The sequence below is a fragment of the Dryobates pubescens genome, chromosome 8, assembly GCF_014839835.1.
Source record: "Dryobates pubescens isolate bDryPub1 chromosome 8, bDryPub1.pri, whole genome shotgun sequence".
In the NCBI taxonomy this organism is placed as follows: domain Eukaryota; kingdom Metazoa; phylum Chordata; class Aves; order Piciformes; family Picidae; genus Dryobates; species Dryobates pubescens.
This window is the reverse complement of record NC_071619.1, coordinates 35,063,346-35,082,760: the sequence shown is the minus strand read 5'-3', so window position 1 is coordinate 35,082,760 and position 19,415 is coordinate 35,063,346. Positions and strand designations below refer to the sequence as shown.

Genomic DNA, 19,415 nt, shown 5'->3' with positions numbered 1-19,415 from the left:
CTTGCCCAAACCTGCAAGTAGGCATGAACCTGCAGACAGGCAGTTTAGAGGAAGCAAAGTTAGGCTAGCACAAGTCAACTGGGAGGTATTGCCCCTTCTGGCGGTTTGGATGCAGACCTTGGGCTCAGCTTAAACATGTCTTTCTTCCCTTCTCTTCTATCTAGAGGAGATGGCCCTTCCCAGTCATTATTTTGCTCAGCATGACTCATTCCAACCAGAAGTCTGATATATCTTTCAACACCTGTCTATCCAGGCCCTACAAATCACTCCAAGGAGAACTCCAGAGCACCTCGATGGCTTCTGTACAGGAAATCTCAGGGGAAGAGCAGCCATACTATCAAATATCACAATTTTGCATTTCACAGAGTCACAGAAAGATAGGGGTTGGAAGGGACCTCTTGAGATTATCTAGTCCAACCTTCTACCAAAGCAGGGTGACCTGGAGCAGGACACACAGGAACACATCTGCAGGGGTTTTGAAAGTCTCCAGAGAAGAAAATTCCACTACCTCTCTGGGCAGCCTGGTCCAGTGCCTCAGCATCCTCACAGCAAAGAAGTTTCTCTTCATGCTGAGGTGGAACTTCCTGTGCTCCAGTTTGTATCCATTGTCCCATGTCCTGTGACTGGGAAAAGTGACTGGCCTCCTCTTCTTGACACCTGCTCTTAAAGTATTTGTAAACACTGATCAGATTCCCTCTCAGCCTTCTCTTCTCCAGGCTAAACAGCCCCAGGTCCCCTCAGCCTCTCTTCATACAAGAAGAATACAAATACAAGTCCCTTAATTGCTCTCATTGCCCTCCACTGGACTTTCTTCAATATTTCCAGGTCTCTCTTGAACTGGACAGAATACCAGAACGTTATTTTTCTAGCATGCCATACATGAATAGTCCAGTTTAACTTAGGACAAAGCTTAAGGCAAATAGAAAGAGCAAGAACCTCTCAAAAACAACCATCTGCCTCTCAGGTGGTGATGGCATTGATACACTCTAGGTATTTCACTGGCATGTACCAGAGAGCTCTGGTGGCAGAGTGTGGATGGTGTAGAGACAAAAAGCTCAAACCAAATCAAGACCCAGCTTCCTCAGCAAGCAGACTGAGCAGGCTGCTCCACAGCCATTCTGCACTGTTATACCCATCAGAGCAGGGAGTTGTGCTTTCTAGTGAGTTAGCAGGAAGAAGGACTAAGTGTTTGCAAAGCCCTTGGTGATATGATCTCATAACTGAGAGCTCCACTCTCCAAGCCTCTCAGGAGCAGAGGTTTTAAGTTAAAAGTTTCCCTGTACACATTACACAGGGTGAAGTCTGCTCAACAATGAATGCAAGCAGTGCCACATAACAATGACAACTGCAGGTGCAAAGGAGGAAATGCTAGGGCATGATAGTGCTTCAACATTTATTTTTCCCAAAGACACTTAAGAAGAATTAAACCCATTCTAAAAACCACAAAGCTTTATAACACTTCACAATACATAAATACTAACAGTGCTTCCTGCTTAGACTAATCAGCAGGGAGGTCTTCTCTTCAGGACTTTATGACACTAGGCACATAAAGCTGTTTTACTTACTCCAGGTACAGAACAAGTGACGTGAGAAACATATGGCAGGCATTGCAGTTTGGTTCAAGGCCAGGAAATTCTCCTGAGAGGAATGCTCTGCTGTTGACTGGAAGTTGTGTTCAGCAGATACTGCTCACACTGTGTACAGATGTCCACGGTCGGCCAGTCTGCCATGGTCCTTGTGTAAAAGCACAGAGGCTGTGCTAGGCAACAGGGTTCCAAAATGACTGGTACACTGGAGGGGAAGAGGGGAGAAGAAAAGCAGGAAAGCTGACATAGGTTTATGTTAGAAAGCATGGTGCTCCACTCTCCCTCCCACTACTCCAACACTGATAGCTGATCTAGCTAAAAGCATGAATTCCAAAGCAGTCAGCTCCTCTTAGGAAGGCTACTAAGCATCAGCATCATTGACTGACATGTCTGTTGATGGTGTCTCAAAGGGCTAAATGATGTCTGTGACTGACTCAAGATTGTGGCCACATCCTATGTTGTAGGGGATTTTTTTTTTGCCATTCTGAAGCATGGCAGCAATGCAGTCACTCAAACCTCTTCTGGAGCACCTGCACTATAAGACAGACCAAACCACTGCCACACACCATTGACTTGAGCAGCCAACACCACCCCTGATTTCTGGCAACTGAAGAACAGGCCTTTGAATCAAAAACTGCTGTGACTTCATTTTGCCTAGATTAGCAGTTTCAGAGCAAAAAGATACCTGTCTTCCCAGTAGAATATATTAACTGGTTTGGAGAGGAGAGGACAGATGGCACATGATTCCAGTCCTTGACACTGCAGATTTATACCCACAGGGCCTGTTTATTTCACCCAAGCTGGTTTTGAAATATTTCCCATTCTGGGCACAAAAACCCAGGTGCCTGTATGTGTATGGAAGGACTGTGAAACTGTTTGTGGCCATTACTCTTCAGTCAGTTATACCTCAGATTATTAGCATATTTTTGTTCTAAGTATAAAGTGGCTACTTCTGGCTTGTAGCAACTGATGCCCAGCTGTTGGGGACAGAATATAATGGAGACTGAAAATCTGCATAGAAATGAAGCTGTTGCAGGGACCCTTCTATGTCTGGGCTAATACAGACCCTCCTGAATCCATTTTGGAAACCTGATAGCTAAAAAGCAAAATGGATTTCAGAGCACCTACACTTCTCCCTTTTTGGTCATCTAAAATCCAGAACACTTGCAGAAAATGTACACTTGTTAGACCAGTGGCTTAACTGGTTATTCAGCATAACACTCAGCTGACCAGCATAAGGCAAACTGCTGTTGGCATGTTTGTAGTTCTGCATGTACAAGTAACCTTTCAAGGTAAAAGCAGAACACCCATGCCCCAACTTACCCTAAGCACTCCCAATGCTCTATTTTGTGTAGCAGCTCTGAGCTCTTCTGCTCTTGAATAGCTGCATCCTCCTCTTTGGAGAGTCTCAGAAGTTTTAGAAAGTGAAGTGGGAGATGTACACACATTCTGAAGGGCATGGACATCTAGAATCACAACACAAATCACCTGAGTTCTCAGAGAAAATCATCCTCCTCCTTAGCAGGAAAAACTGCATGGCATGCAGGTGATTTACTGGTGCACTTAGGAGATAGGCATTAATGCAGTGAACTTTTTGACCCTTGCATAAATAGTATACAGAGTACTCCCAACCACTTTACACAGGATGAAAGTGTAACCAGAGTTAACGTCTGTGGCACCCTGGCTGGTTTTGCATCTTGTAATATTCCTCCTTCTGTTTTCCTACAAACAAGCTAGAGGGTAGATGTGAGATATCAGTGAGATGAAGGAAAGCTTCCTATGACTAGGTGAGGTGCAGGAAAACCAGAAAAAGTGAAAAAACCCTGTGTGCTGTTGTAAAAGCTACACTTGCCTTTATGCAGCAATCACAGCAGACAACACTAAGAGGAAAAAAAAGTTCCTAGCGTTATTTGAGTAAAGCTCAGCAGGTACCAATATTGCAGTTAAGTGACTTTTGCAAGTAAATCTTAATCTGTGATTGTGACTCAATCACTTAACAGTAAAATAAGCAAGTTTAAGACTCTTCTACTCAGTTTGCCAGGCCTCCTATTTAGCCTAGTTTGAATCATCTGAAATGTGTTAGTGTCCATAGCTTGAAGGCTTTAGCTGCAAATGCCCATTATCTTTCACCCAGCACTAGCACCAGACAGCTACTCAGTTCTCAGTGATAGTTTACTTGTTGCTTATAATCAGTTCGGTGCTTCACTAACAGTTCAAAAAGATTTAACTGAGACTTAATGAGCCTAAAGTTCCTCTTCTCCCCCACAAGCAGAAAACCTGACAAATAAAGTGGATACCAGTATGTGCAACTCCTTTCCCAGTCACAGGGTCTAGAGTTCACTTAGTTCACTTCATCCACAGAAGACTCTAAAGAGGAGACTCTTAGACCCTGCTCAAGCTCTTGACTGAAGCTAAATACAATGTTTAGAGCAAAATGCAGAAGTCAAATCTCACACTTGCACAGTACATGTAGTTATTGCTAGCTTAATGCTAAAAGTTAAAATTGAGATACCACTTCAGAGGCAGGTTTTTCCACATCCTCTGCAGCTGTAAACACAGCCTGGCTTCTGCAGTAAGACAAAACTGAAGGGCCCAGCAACCTGTTCCTATCCAGTACTACAACTATTTGAACACTGAGTATTTTCAGGGCTGTTCTCTCAGCCCTTTTCTCCCTCCTTATTCAGTCCTTTTGTACCAGCTCACCTGCTGCAGAGGTAACAGCTGTAAGGCCACTTAAGAAACATCTGCTTATGGCAGCTGAAACAGATCTGTGGAAAGGAAAGTTACTTGTGAATGCAAGTGGGAAATATCTTTGTACCAACAGTATCCACTTCCTGCCAAAGAATAAACACATAAACCAACCTTCTAAAGGCTTTAGATCCACATACAATAACAGAGGTCCAATAAAGGATAGCAGACACAGGAACTGAAAGCTAAAAAGGCAAAAAAAAACCCAACCAAAAAACAGTTGTGCTTGCAGGCCAGTGTTTTTATGGTGCAGAGGTTTGGGGCAGCTGCCAGACAACAGGAGTTTTTAAAAAGGCTCTTGAGCAGACAATAGCTGTATTGTGCAAGAGTGTAACAGTAGTTAGTTGAGGGAAGGAAGACGACAGACATTCTTTGAGGTAGACTGCAGCAATCCCAAAGAGATTAAGTCAGGGAAAATTTGAATCCAATCCTGAAGCAAAAAATGAGTCATAAGGAAGCTGATGAGTCGCTTGAACTTTATAAAAAAGAGAAGGCATTCATACAGAGCTGGCAGTCAGAAGTGATATTATCTTGAGAAAGCTAAAAAAACTTCAGCAACAAGAACACAGAGAGGGTAAGAGAGCCGTTTTAGAACACGCAGGGAGCAGGCAAGTTGAAGCAAGTTTGGTAACCAAAGTGAGAAGAAAACAAGGATTCAATCCCAGAAGCATCAGACAGACTGTGGAAGTAGCATAGCTCTGCTAGCAGGACCCTTTGGCTCTGTCTACACTGCTAAATAAGTGAGGGCAAGAAGCTGACCCCTAAGCCAAGTAGCACAGGCTTCCTCACATGTGTTGCAGAGGGCTTGTACTCACCACATCTGCTCTACAGGGGCTGGTTGCAACAACCCATCTAAAAGGAGACTCAGTGAATAAGCCAGCTGTGATGCAGAGTGGACAGCCAACTCTGCTGCGGGTTGCTGTTCCCTGTCCCACACATCTTCAAGTTTGCATCCACTCAGCAAAGTGGTTTGAGTCAACACAGCTCAGGTGTCAGTGCTTGAATTAAGAGCCTCTGGTTCACTATTTAGCAGTACCAAATTCCAATGAATTGTTTCATGATTTCAGATCCAGCGAACAGTCACAGCAGTCAGATCTAATGTGGAAATGCTGGGTCACTTTCCAGGCAACTTACACAGGTTAAGCTTCATTTAAAACCATCTCCAGACAAGTATTAGAAGATGTTTACAGCTTAGGGTCAAACTCAGATCAGCTGTAAGGACAAGGTGAGCTGAGGCAGTTCAGCACTGAGGACCGTGAAGCCAGCCAGCTTTTGCAACAGCACAAAGAGAGGAAAGGAAACATACCTTTGCTCTTGGAAAGACACCATCACTACCTCCTTGGGGAAAGCCTTGCCCTTCCAGCACTATCATTGCATATCTGGTTCCAATCAGCTCAGCAATGGTTGGAGATGGCCACTTGGTAGGGAAGGGACAGTCCTATCAAAAGGCAGAAGTTAAGCATCAGATAAAGCTGAAGGAAGAAGATATTGGGGGAAGTTATCCTCAAAATTGGGCCCCAGAAGGCTCATAAGCATTTGTCTCCAAGACTCAGCTTTGCCTCTGATACTCAGAGTATCACTTTGACAATACCAGCAGAGAAAGTAGTGGTTGCTATAGTTTTCAAGCAGCTTCTGGACACCTCATCAGGCAAGCAGCTTTCTCAGTCACCACGGTAGTTAATGTCATCTCCAGAGCCAGCCTCTAGGGAACTCCACCTTTCAGTACAGACTACGGCACAGATGGCATCCTGGCCCTTCACAGGTACATCAAAAAACCCCTTTCCACATCAAAGCACTCTCTTACCCTCTTTCCCAGCACCTACTGGCCTCGTGCAAATGGAAACTATGGTCTGGTGGCCAGAGACAACAGTGCTTTTATCCCCAGGTAGCAAGTCCAATCCACCTGCATCCCCCCCACCCACACTGCTGAACAAAGAGGTCACAGAGTTATTGTCTGCTTAGAGACTTGCCAGGAGTGGGCAGGGAGGGATGCAGAAGGAAAGGAAGAGGCAAGGTCACAACACATTGTCAAGACAGAGGAGGGGATGGCCATGATTCAGAAGGTTGCACAGAAGCACACAAAACCCAGCATTACTCCCACAACAGTCCATCAGAGCCTGAGGATTTCAGTACCACATACACTCAGAATTCTGTCAGTGATGCTGTGCTGTCTACATTTTGTCAACCACTTGTTCCCTTTACTGCACCATAAAGGTTGTTTGTAAACCCATCAGGTCTAGAAAGAACAAGGGGAGATGAAGAAAGAAGGACAGCCCCACTCCCAACTACAGTCTGCTCAAGAAAACTTTGACAGACACTTTCAAGTAATGAGTGGTATTTTTCTCTTCTTGTAAGGGGAGCCACCTTATTTCATATCATTCAAACTGGGAAGCCTCCACGAGGACACTAGAGCATACAGTCTTCACTTCAGCTGTTCCCAAGGAGAGAATAATGTCCCACCTTAAGAACAGTGTATGGCCTAAGATAAAAACCACAGATCATGCTTACAGCTTGCACAAGGATCAAGGTGTAAGCACTGGTCATTACCAGCTGTGTCAGATCAGGCTCACTAGTTGATATGCTGGACTTACAAGTTCCTTGCTTTGAAGTTCTCTCTCTAAAGATTTGGACCTTCCTCTGTGAGGAGGCAGCTGCTGTTGCCCAGCGTTAGGTTTAATGGGAGGAGATGTGCAATTTGCAGCAAGGCCTGGATAGAAAAATAGAGTGTTAGGGTGCAGAAAACCAACTGTCAGATTCTGAGTATTCACTCCAAAAGCTGCATGCCTTGAGTACTACACTGATTTCTGAAGGTAGCAAGACTTACATCTATCTCACTCAATCCCCATCAGCTCAGATCACAAAAAGCAGAGGTTACAGTAATTATGCTTGTTAGTAAGCAGTGATGAGGCTTCATTAGCACCACTTAGTTTAATAAAAACAAGTGGTGCACTTTCCAGACACTCATTTAGCTTTTACTGTGAATTCCAGTGAGGCCTTTGGGGACATGCTATCATTGTTTTGAAGCTGCAGGATCTCTAAAAGCTTCAGTCAACTGCAGAGGAATGGTTTTCTAAGGGAACCTTCCCAAACTCATAAATTAAGTGTTGCATCTTCTTCTGTAAAGTTTCTTCAGGTGGGAAAGTGTACAGTGATCCCTACACCCAAGGCTTTAAGGAACTCAGCAAGCTACTGACTGTACTTTGTCACCTGGTTCAGATGTGCAGCTAGAAGTACACTCCCTGGTGCATTTGCAGGATACTACTGATGACCCATCTGAGGCAAGCCAGGTGCTGGAATGCAGTTTGGGAGCAGTTTCCTGTAGACCAGAGGACAGAACATTCTTAAGCCATATACCTGATAAACCAATCCCACTTCCTCACAAGTGCTACTGCTAAACAAAACCCAGGATACACAGGACTGACCATAAATATTCAAGGCTCAGGCAGAAGTGGAGCAGAGAGAGAAATCAATGTGGTACACTTAGCAACTTTACTTTCAATTGATAATAGCAAGTCAATTCCCCTTGCAATCAGAAAGTTCCAGCGAAGCTACAGAAATTTCAAGCTGTCACTCAGGTTCAATGTAGATACTAGTTCCCAAGTTTCATCTGTTCAGGAGCCAAAGTCACAAATTCCTTCTAACACAGCTCTTGAGTACACTGGAATCAGAATGCATTGAGTTGGAAGGGACCCTGAAGATCATCTTGTCTAAGCCCCCTGCAGTGACATCTTTGACTAGATCAGGTTGATCAGAACCCCATCAAGTTTGACCTTGAATGGCTGCAGGTTGGGGCCTTCACCACATCTCTGGGCAATCATTTCTGTGAGCTCCAGCTCCCATGTAGCAACACTGCAGTAACAGTTCAAGAGACTGTGCCACACTAACTCAACTCAGTCCCAATGCAGTATTTCAACACCATTGTTTCTAGCTTGTCTAGAAAAGCAGAAACCCAATTCAGTTGCATTAGTCTCCATGTGAAGGTACCTTCTAGTTTAGTGGCAATACCTCAACCACAGGGTTCTCAGATGCTGAACAGCAGACTTGTGCAAATATTGCAAAGATTTTTGGCTTTTATTAATTCATATCCTTTTTCCTCAATTAGGCAACTGCATTTCAGACAGAAGTGTTTACAGAAAACAGATTCCTGTTTGTATGCCAGTGCATCTGTGCTTGACACGTTGTGCTAAGGCTTAAGTTCTGCTGCTCAGAATTTCTGAGTATGCTCAGACTGAATCCCAGAACTAAGCTATCAAGCTTTTAATCATCAAACCAGGAGTTATAGAACCCAACCCCTGTGTGTCATGGTTTACTGGAGAATGGTGCTCCCCAAAATTGCTCCACAGGCATAAAAGTGGGAATTCACCAGTCAAGTTGCTTCCTGAAAATAAATCATTTTCTTCCACAAGCTCATATGCCACATGAAATGCAAGTACACCAATACATCGAGCATCAAATGCCTCACTGTGGGTTAAGAGTGGGAACAGTTCAGGCCCATATTGACCAAACTCCTATGCATTTTAAAACTGTCTCCCTAGTATCAGGTGATGGAACAAGAAGAATTAGCCTGAAATTGTGCCTTGGGAGGTTTAGGTTGGTTATTAGGAAAAATTTCTTTACAGAAAAGGGTGGTCAGGCATTGGAACAGGCTGCCCAGGGAGATGGAGTCACCATCCCTGGAGGTGTTAAAAACCCCCAAAATGTGTGGACATGGCACTCTGGGACATAGTTTAATGACCATGGTGGTCTTAGAATTATAGAACCGTTTTGGTTGCAAAACACCTCTAAGACCGAGTCCAACTATCAACCTAACACCATTCAATGATCTTAAAGGTCTCCTCCAACCAAAACAACTTTATGATTCTGCAGGATCTACTCTGAAGAAACCAGAGGCTGCAGTCATGCCACAAAGGGTGTTTAAATCTTGGACCAGATAATCCTTGAGGTCCTTTCCAACCTGGTATTCTGTAATTCAACAATTCTATGAATATGCTCTGAGCTTCTGTAGAGGAAAGGAACTTTATTGAACCTAACAGCACCACATTTGTTCACTTCTGGGACACAAGATTGCCCACATTAGGATTTGAACCTGACATTCCAGGATGTGCATGTGCAGATCAAATGCCTGAAGTACTTGTGCCTCTCCAGAGTCCTTTCATTTTAAAGGCTTCACCTGAACACCTGGTCCCAGCTGCAGTGTCGTAGCATCAACAGTTTTAGACACAGTGTTGGCATCTTGGAGAGTTAAACTATTGCTTGGAGATGTTGAGGCAGTATTTGGCATCACAAGTGTTTCTGCAGGGAACAAACACCCTCCCCCCCCCATACAAACAAGATAAGATATGATGCTATGTAAAGGACAAATTTGATAACCACATACCAGTATTTGCTACTTGTAACTACCAGGACAAAATCTGGACATCAGTCAGTTTCAGGTGATGATTAAAATCCTGTTCACTCAGTGGGCAGCCAAAGGCAGACATCCATAATAATAAAAAAGGGCAAGTTGAACATCTTTTGAGCCTTAATAGGCAACAAACAGACATACTACCTCTATCCCACAAAATCTGCATTCCCACCTCCCTTGCATTATGCATGCTATGGGAAAGATAAGTGGGCACTTGTTTCAAAGGCCATGTTAGTCAACATTGACTTCACTTGCATACCTGGTAGGCCACTGGGCCTGCTCCCATATTCTCTTCCTGCTGATGACCAAAGTTTTTGTGGTTGTTTTATTTCTGCCATGAGCTGTTCATGCCAACTGGACTCCCCTGGTGTCTCCTCCAGCACCTGCAGGCAAAGAATAGCACCAGAAAGAGCCAGGGGGTAGAGAAAGATGACCAGCAGTGAGAGACTACACTACTCCTTCAGCAATGCCACTGTTTTACAAGTGCCTCTCACTCAAGAGGCCACTGGGCCCTGCATATGAGAGAACCTTTAGCTAATCCACAGGAGAATTACTTTAGCAACTCTCAAATTTGAAACCAAGAACTCCAGGAATATTTTCAGGACCAGAAAATTTTCCAAATGGAAGAAGCAGCAGCAGAAGCAGGAAGATTGATCATCCTTTTCCTATGAAAAGGTCACCTCCATGTTTTGACAGGAGGGCCTGCCCAAAAGTTAAGCATTGTTAAAATATCCCCCTCCCAAATTCAAACCAGTAGGTAAGACATCAGCTCTCTTCTTAGAAACTGTCCTGTTAATGCCAGAATAATCATGTTCTGCAATTATTACACGCAGCACCAGGTCACTTACAGGCTTTAGATGAGGCTTGGGAAGGGTTAGATCAGCATTGGGGATCCTGTGGTTTGGCTTGAGAATCACCTGAAAGGAGAAATGACACTTAAGCAACAGTTCTTTCTCTATTCTGGTACACCCTCCCATTCTATGAATGATTCAAGACAGGATCTGGGAATGGAGAGGTGGAGAAGGCATAACAAAACTGAGCTGAGAAGTGTAGAATGATGAGGTGTACTTACATGGGTAGATGTGTGGCAACCTAGAGGCAGTCTGAAGTGCTGCACAGCCCTTTGAGGCTTGCACAAGCATACATCCTTCTAGCCTCAGCAGCTCATGCACTGCACCAAGATACCACTGGAAAATGCTGTGCTCAAGCTTTAATGTCAGGAGTGATTCTGACAAGTGGCATGGTCATATCACATTCATCAGTGAGGACAGTAATTGAAGGGATATCAAGACTGTAACAAGAACTGTAGCAGCAGGCAACTGTATGCACAAGCTAGAGTCCCAGAAACTGCCTTAGCGCCCTACAACAGCAAGCTAGAATTACAGGGCAGCTCATCATGTCAGGCAGACTGTCTCCCTCATCAAGCCCTAGGCTTGCTGCATAGGGGAGAGCTGACAATGCATGTCTTCAGCTGCCTTTTTCACTCATTCTTACTTTAAGGCTATGGCATTTACTTTTTCTGTGTGTACAACTTCAGAACAGGTGGGAATGTAGGTAGAACAGCACTTCAGTTTCCCACACTAGCTGTGCTTTCATTCATTTGCAAATTAGACCACTGTTTGCTAGAGAAGCTATAAAGTAGCTTTTGCAGATGGGGAAATGCTCCTTTAGGAGTCCCCTCAAAGACCTAAGTGTAGCACTCTATGCTTTCTTGCAACTGCTTAAACTACTACTCTTCAAAGATATTTGTGCTTCTCATTGACCACTGGCAAAAAATACTAAGAAAAAAATTACAATCAAGACCCAGTTCATCCTGCCACCTTGAGTTACAATTCTGTACTGCACAGTGCATTGATATGGTACACTGCAAGGAGCACCAGTAGTTATAATGTATTAGCTCCTTTTCACTAGTATTTATTTACATATCAATCAAGATCTCATCTCCAGAGAGATGGCATAGCCTTATCTGAAGGCTGGAGCCACACTGAAGGCAAGCAGGAGCTGGCATATGATTTAGTTGAGGCTTTTAAATCCCCTGCACTCTAGCAGCACCAACAAGGAGAAAAGAACCTGATGTCTAGTGTGGTATGCAAAGTTTTTACTTTTTAAAATACCACTCTTCATTACAAGTAGAGCTGTGTCTCATCTTCTGCCAAGACGTCTGTTGGCAAAGCATGCCAATGCCTCAAAGCCTTATGCCAATGTTTTAGATTTGCTCATCATTCCCAGCTCAAGCTGCAGCAAGCGAACAACATCAGATACCTTTAGAGACAACCTCAGATATTTTTGTATCTGGTCATTTTCACCCACCATCCACACTGCTGGAAACCCCTAACACCTGAGCCCTGGAAGAGGCTCAGCTATTTTCACCCTGACTAAACTCCTGCAGTAGCTCCCATACACTGCTTAGAGGCTTCTGCCTGAGCCTGCACAAGGGACTCAGTCAAAATTGCTCCTGCACTTGCACACATCCCAAAATATCTGGGAAAGTAAGTAACCGAGTAAGAGATGGTGGGCAGAGCTCAGCTCACAGAGCCTAGGAGGACACAAGTGCCCAAGGTGGAAAGCATAAACCACTGTGTGCAAGACAGCATAGTTGCTCCAAGTAAGTATGAGAATCCAAGCCCTGGTAGGACAAAAAGTTTACCATCCAGTTTCATGAAAGCATAACTATCCCAACTTAAAAAGCTATTGGAAATGAAGTGTTTGTGTGGACAAATAAGGGTGATCTAACGCTCAGCCACAGCTGAGACACAAACACTCCTGGACTTGGAAGTACTTTTGGAAAAGGTTTTTGGAGAAGAGGTCTCAAGTGCTTCACAATGAGTTAGAGCAAGTGGTTTCAAAGTTGTCCACTGACTCTAGTCACTGACCTTCTGAAGGGTGTACCTCTTGTGCTGAATGTCATCCAGCAGCAGCTCATAGGGAGAGCGGATGCATTCTCTCAGAGGTGCAGAACGCAGTGGTCGCTCGGTGCTCTTGCGCAGCTTCACACCGTTCTGCAGCTCACGGATGATGCTGGCCTGGGGGGTTGCCTAGGGGAAAATGGCGAGGGACAAGTTAACAGCTGGCTGCAATGGACAGAGCAGCACCCCTCCCTCCATGTTATAGGGCACACGGAGCAACTGAAGTAATTCAGGAACACAGAACTGTGTCCTTAACCTTTTCAACTCATTTCTAGATCAGGGTGTGGTACCAAAGCAGAAAATTGCTTCTCTTTCCAGAAGTTAATTTACAATGAGGGATCTCAGAGCAGGCCTGTCAGGCTCATTCCCAAACTGTGTCATTAACTTGATGAAGGTACTTCAGCAAAACACGGCTTCTGCTACCAGGCAGCTAGACCCATTTTCTGGAATGCCTACTTGCTGCAAGTGCTCCAGGTGCCAGAGTTTTCTCACATTATGGCATCCTAAGAAACACAGGGAATGAAATCCCAACTGTTACCATTAAAATCTTCTGAACTTTCAGAAACCAAGGGTTGAAGGGCCCACAGACAAGAGGAAGACAAGGGGAAAGGGATCTCCTACTTTAACCTTCATATCAGTATATATTAGCAGCTTCAGCCTCGAGACACAAGCTGATAATTCTGACATCTGCTCATCCTGTTCCTGCATTAATATCCTAAGATGCTCAGGCATGCAGTATAACCCAGCAACAGTTAAAGATAGGAATAAAAATAATCAGCCCAATAGCATGTTTAGAAAACACTGTGATGGAAGTGTTAAGTCAACAGCTTATCTAGATCCCAACGGCAAATTGAGTAAGAACAAGTGATGACTGCATTATAAACACTGAAAGGGAAGCAAAACAGTTTAGAAAACTGCCTCAGAACAAAGTTTCTGACTGAGAGTTCTTTCCCTTTTCCACTTACAGTATGAAGCATCTTCTCTCAACTCCTTCAGATATCTTGGTGTAATATCAGGAGAGTATTATGAAGTCTTTGATTGATGGTTGCCTTCAAGAAGAAGGCTTTTTTGTTGGATTGTTCCTGGCTTTGGTGCAGTCATACTTCATCTCCAGAGAACTAGAACTGTCAAAGATTGACCATATACTAGCTATATCTCCTAGGCTACATTGATTATTGTGTGGGAGAACACACAAAAGTCCCTGAGCAAACTCATCAGTATCAGAGACCTTAGAAACAGTTTATCTTGAACCATTTGCACTTTCTAGAGTTGTATTTCACAGGACAACAGAACTTGATTGGAAGAGATGGAGAGAGATTTCTGTACTGTAATATTGCCACATTCCTTTGGGGAAAAGAATTGCCTTCAGATGGCCATTTCAGAGCTACTTGTACATCCGTTTGTCAGATGCAAGTTTCTCACACCTGTGCAAGACAACACAAATTGCTACACCACTCCAAACCAGTTCAACAAATGAATGGCAAGAAGACATCTGTGTTTCTAAAAAGGCCTCACTGCTTAGATTTCAAGGTGGAGATTATCTTGTGACATGTACATATCAGGTCTGTTGAAACTTCACAACCCTGCTTGCTATCAGGCTGCGGTTTACGTTTTGGAAGGCCTGTTTTGTGGCAGTCAACATGAAAAAGTGTGGTCCACAGAGAGCCTTAGCTGCTTGGCACCATTCAAGGTATCAGCTCTAATCTGTGGGATCCCACTAAAGCTGGTATACTGGTTCAATTCAAGTTTGTCAGAGCAATGCAGTCAACTGGTGCTTAGGGACTTGGAAAGGCAGAGGATTTGCAACAGACATCCTGCCTTTGGAATTCATGTCTCCTGAAGGAGCAGAGGCCAAATACACTGGCCTTCGGGCCACACAGCAAAGCTCATGTATTTATTCATGTATTCCCTGCAGAAAAGAGCTACAGCAGTTGATGAGTTTGTGGTTTGAGACAGCTTGCCAGTTTATTTTAATAGATCACAAAACTGAGAATATGCCCAAACACACATTTCACAAACATTTTCATACGAATAGTTTGAGCACGCTTCAAAGTTAAGAGCTATTTAGACAAAGGCAGTGAGGCCACAAGTCTCTCGGGGCTTGCCGTTTGTCTCCACAGACTCCAGACTACAGTGCATTTGTTTATGCTGGGCAGAGCTCCAGCCCAAAGAGCTATTAGTTTCTGACAGAGCCCTGGCTGTATAAGGCCTTGAAAAGAACTAAGTTGCTTTCTCTGCCCCAAACACACAGGCCAAGATCTATGGAAGGACAGAATGGAAAGACAAGAAAGGCAGGGAGCAGAAGGTAGGAAATACTTCTTCAAGCCCAGCCTCTTTCATCCCTCTGTTTGAACTTGTCGCTGCACAACCACAAAGACAGAGCTACTGACCTTCAGTCCCTTCCATCCCTGAACCAGTGCAGACCCACATTGTAACAGTAAACTAGTCCACTCCTGTACTACCACCAACACAACAGATTTCTGGGAGTTTTCAGTCCAGCTACAAGCAAGGAACTTGTACAATTTGTACTGGAACAAGGCGACTCATGCCAGTTCCTGCCAAGAGCTGGAGTTTGGGGCTGATCTGCAGGAAGAAACAGCCAGACTAACTGTAGCCTCAAACTGCCACAGTAACTACTTGGACTCTTAATCCAAAGACTGCCTCCAACGTCAGTTTTAAGTGGTTTAAGCTGAACCACAAAGACAATCTTTGTATATAATAAATATCCACATGAGGTTAGCACAAAATAGCTTCAAGCTTACTCCCCTGCTTTATTTGATGGCAAGTCTTTAACTATTTAAGCTCTTAATCTAGAACTTTTCATTTGTTTTTGAGCTCTACTTTTAATAGTAAGGCCAATGGAAAGCCTCAGAGAGCTAAGGTAGATTAAAAAAGCCCCAAACCCAATGAACCAACTGAAAAACAACCAACCAAACACCACCCCACCCCCAAACCCAACCAACCAACCCACACACAACAAAACCACACAACCCCCCACAAACCGAACCAAAACCACCCCCCATAATGAAAGAATTAAACCCCTTACACTGTAATTTGTTTTCTTCTGAAGGGGATTTTTCACCCAGTCTTCCATATCCATTCTTCTCAGAAGCTGAGAAGCAAGCACATGAGGTCATTACCTTACACTGTACAGTGGTTTGCTATCTATCCAGCATAACTTAGTAATAATCTGGAAAGCCTAGAAGCCCCCAAAGCCTAAACTTTCAAAAGCTACAGTGAATTACTAAAATGGTGCAGAGACACGAGCCTTTTGCACTGTGAAAACAGACCTCCAGCTGGGTACTCTATTTCTAGGGCAATGGGAAAGTTACTTTAGAACTAGGTGAGTGTGTGAAGGCAGATGGAATAGCAGCTAAGGGGTGATCCCAGATGTACCTCTTTGGATGTCTGGATAACGGTCACAAGCTTCTGAAGTTCCATGTATTCAGTAAACAGGCTCCTACAGGTCATTTCATAATGGCTGCTAGCCTCAGAAGGCCTGGACAAGTGCTCCTCACAGGCCTGGGGGAAAAAAAAGTGAGATCTTGAAATGCAAAAAAACCCACAAAGGTAGGCTGGAATAAAGCAAGATTCAGTTCTCAATCCAGGGTTTAAAAAAATTAATAAAGAAAAATGTCTTCCTCACAGCCCCTTTGTAGCATTTTCCACCCCCCTATTGCAGATGTAAAGGAAAAAAGCAGCAAGATGTTCAAACACGTATGTGCAATGATGTAAGTATCTAGGTAATTTATGTATCTTGCACTCTGTAAGGTGTGCTTTGAAGTAAGGACCAGCAAGGGGTAGCCTCCAGTGCAAAGCACAAACCCCACAGCAGATGGAGTCACTTGCCTTGTTCTCTTCTGCCCTGGTCAGACTGAGGGATATGAGGTTTGTCATATTTGGAAATGATAGTTGAGAGGTGTAGTGGTTTGAGCTAGTCCCATAACAAGTGGAAAATATTTGGGTGCAGAAATTCCAATCCTAGCTCTTGCAGAACCCCAATACTATGGACAACTGACTTTTTCAGTATCCACAGTTTTCTAGGTTATCAAATTTGGAGAATATGTACTCCATAGACACAGCAGTGCGAGAGCCATGCTCAGTCTTCCTTCTTAACTCTTTTCCAGAGGCACTTGCACACAAAGATGGTTTTGCCTTTTCCCTCTGATGGGAAAGCCACATTCTCCCTCCATGTCCCTCAATGAGCTACCCATCGTTTTCTCAGAAATGGCCTTACCCCTCAGTTAAAAGCAATGTCCCATCAATTCCCCTAAAGCTGTTATATTTACTAAGTGGGAAGAAGGAAACCTTGATAACATCCTGCAGGGTGGCTGCTGGTTTCATTGCTTTTTCATCCAGATTCAACATGAGGCATAGTAGTTTCTCCAAAGGATCACTAAGTTCTCGCTCTGAGTTGTTGTCAATTCCCCAGTCCAGGGCTTCATAGATCACCACTCCCAGGTGCTCCAACAGCTGCAGACAGAGACCAAGGAAGCAATGCACTGCAAAGCATTGTGGTGCTCCCACTTCCCAGCCACAACACATACCCTCTACCACCCCTCAGCATTGAGCACTTCTCTCAGAATGAGAAAAGCCTAAAGACAACAGGATGCTCATCAGGTAGCATCCCTAAATAAGCTGGTTTAAGATTTTAAAGTGAACTAATTTATCTAAGTTATCTGTTAGTAATAAAAAAAAGACTGAGCTACTCCACAGTAGGCAGCATCTGGGCACATTGTTTCTCAGTCCTAGCATTTTGTTTCATTTTCCAAATTTCAGGGGACAGAGTCACCCTCACAGAGCAAAGCAAATTTAAGCACCTTCACAGTTTCCAAAGACACCTGCATCTCTTGAGCTGATGTTATACTACAGCAGGATTATACCTGCACACATAACAAAGGTGGATATGGAGGCTTACCTTGTCCTCTGACTGCTGAATTCTGTTGCCTACATCTGAAAGTAAAAGAAAGGAGGGGAAGAAAGACAAATGCATATACATTGATCATTGTTTTTTAGAATCCTTGTCAAGGGAGAGTAACAGGAAAAATTCTTGGTAATAAGGAAGAAAACCTCTCTTACTAAGTTCTCTCCCTTGGGGTGAAGTAGGCCTGTATTTGGGGAGTCCTTGAAAACAACAGGCCTGTATTTGGGGAGTCCTTGAAAACAACATTGCTTGCTAACAGATATCTAACCCCAAGGAAAGCACTAGATCTTTGTCTTCATTCTTTAGTACCCACTTTTGTCCCTGAAGAGTTAGCCCAGCATTAGCCCCTTCAGCAGTTCAACCAAGGGATACCCATGACAAGCTTGCTGCCACTTGCTGGCTACACAAAGTGATAAAAAAGGGAAACTATCATTCATAGATCTGTCATGAGAGTTGCTATAACAAAGGAACCATACATTGGAAGATGAACAGAGCAGAACATACAATAAAGCCTCAGACTCTTTACTTCAAAGAACATTAAGTGGCAACAAACTTTCATCACAGCTATTCCTTACAACCAAATTACTTATGAGAACACAATTAGAAAAATTAATAGGGCTGTATATCTGTAGCATCACACATCTATAGACCTTTGAAATGAAGAACAGGCAGTAGAATAGCTTCATGACAATACACAGAGAAAAAACAAGGCATAGGGAAAAAAACATACAACCTATCAATCAAAAACATACAATCCATCAACAAAACCAAACCCAAACCAAACACACACACAAAAACCCCAAGCACCCCACTTTGTCCTCACATTTCAGCTTGCTATAGGAACAGCCTTTGGCACCCACAGCTATCTATGCTCTTACCAGACTTGCGGTACACCCTGAATGAAGCAGTACCATCAGCATGGAGAAAGATGCTTCCAGAACCTTTTATGAATACAGCATGAAGTGATGGGCTCAGCCCCTGAGCCATCTGCTCCATTTTACAGCAACACTGAAAGCAGATAGCCCAGGCTTGCTCCTCGCTTATAGGCTGCCCAAAACACTTCAGAATCTCAGCTAGAGAGACCTTTGTGATCCTCTGCTCACACTGTGGAGTTTCCATTTTTACTTTCTCAGCTCCACTCTTAGCCTAGGAAGCTATCCCCTCCAGGTGAGGAAAGAGCTCACAGAAGCCTTTTATCTGCTTTGACTCCTGGGTTGCCTTCACCTCTCTTCCCTGCAGATGCCAAATTTTCCCCATCTTTTTAAAGAGACATCACTTTAATCTGTATTTGTATGAGACTCCTTGAATGAAAACAGGAAGCATACAACAAAATGGAATCTAAAGAGAAGCCCATACAAAAATCATGCCCAGTTTAACTTCATTTTTTCCTAACAAACCTATTAATTGTAATGCTAATGTTGGCAGGCAAGGAAAAAAGTCCAAGCAAAAAAGGGTGGGGACAGGAAATTATATCTTATACTCATGGAAGAATTCACAGGAGACCACAAAAATGGTCCCATTTTGATGGGAAATTCTTATGCAATCACAAATATTTTACAGTAATCAGCTCCACAGGGCACCTGCATCCACCACAGGCCCCACTCCTGCCTGGCCTTGACCCTGCCACAGCAAATTTCAACAGCTGTGGCTGAGATCAATGAGTGTAGGGAAGAGGCAAGGCCAGGTGGGCACCCAGAGTAAGAGCAGCCTATTATAAAGGGTGGCTACCAGGAAGATGAAAACTCCCTTTTTACAAGGAGTGAGGTGGAACAGACAAGGGGCGAGATGGAGCAGACAAGGGGTAATGGGTACAAGCTACTCCTGGAGAGATTCTGGTTGGACTCCAG

General features: G+C 43.8%; 1 protein-coding gene across 1 annotated transcript; it reads right to left on the bottom strand.

Annotated features, from left to right (window-relative positions):
* Positions 1-1,583: 1,583 nt before the first annotated feature.
* Positions 1,584-18,687, bottom strand: LOC104307287 (protein spire homolog 1). The gene is made up of 16 exons (XM_054163901.1): positions 18,447-18,687; positions 17,563-17,603; positions 16,953-17,117; positions 16,041-16,166; positions 15,691-15,756; positions 12,612-12,773; positions 10,566-10,655; positions 10,007-10,112; positions 9,505-9,626; positions 7,542-7,650; positions 6,926-7,041; positions 5,641-5,772; positions 4,290-4,354; positions 3,439-3,466; positions 2,910-3,052; positions 1,584-1,791 (listed from the first exon to the last, which is right to left on the bottom strand). The coding sequence occupies exons 1-16, from the start codon at positions 18,685-18,687 to the stop codon at positions 1,620-1,622; spliced, it is 1,884 nt and encodes a 627-aa protein (XP_054019876.1). The 3' UTR covers positions 1,584-1,619.
* Between the last annotated feature and the right edge of the window lie 728 nt (positions 18,688-19,415).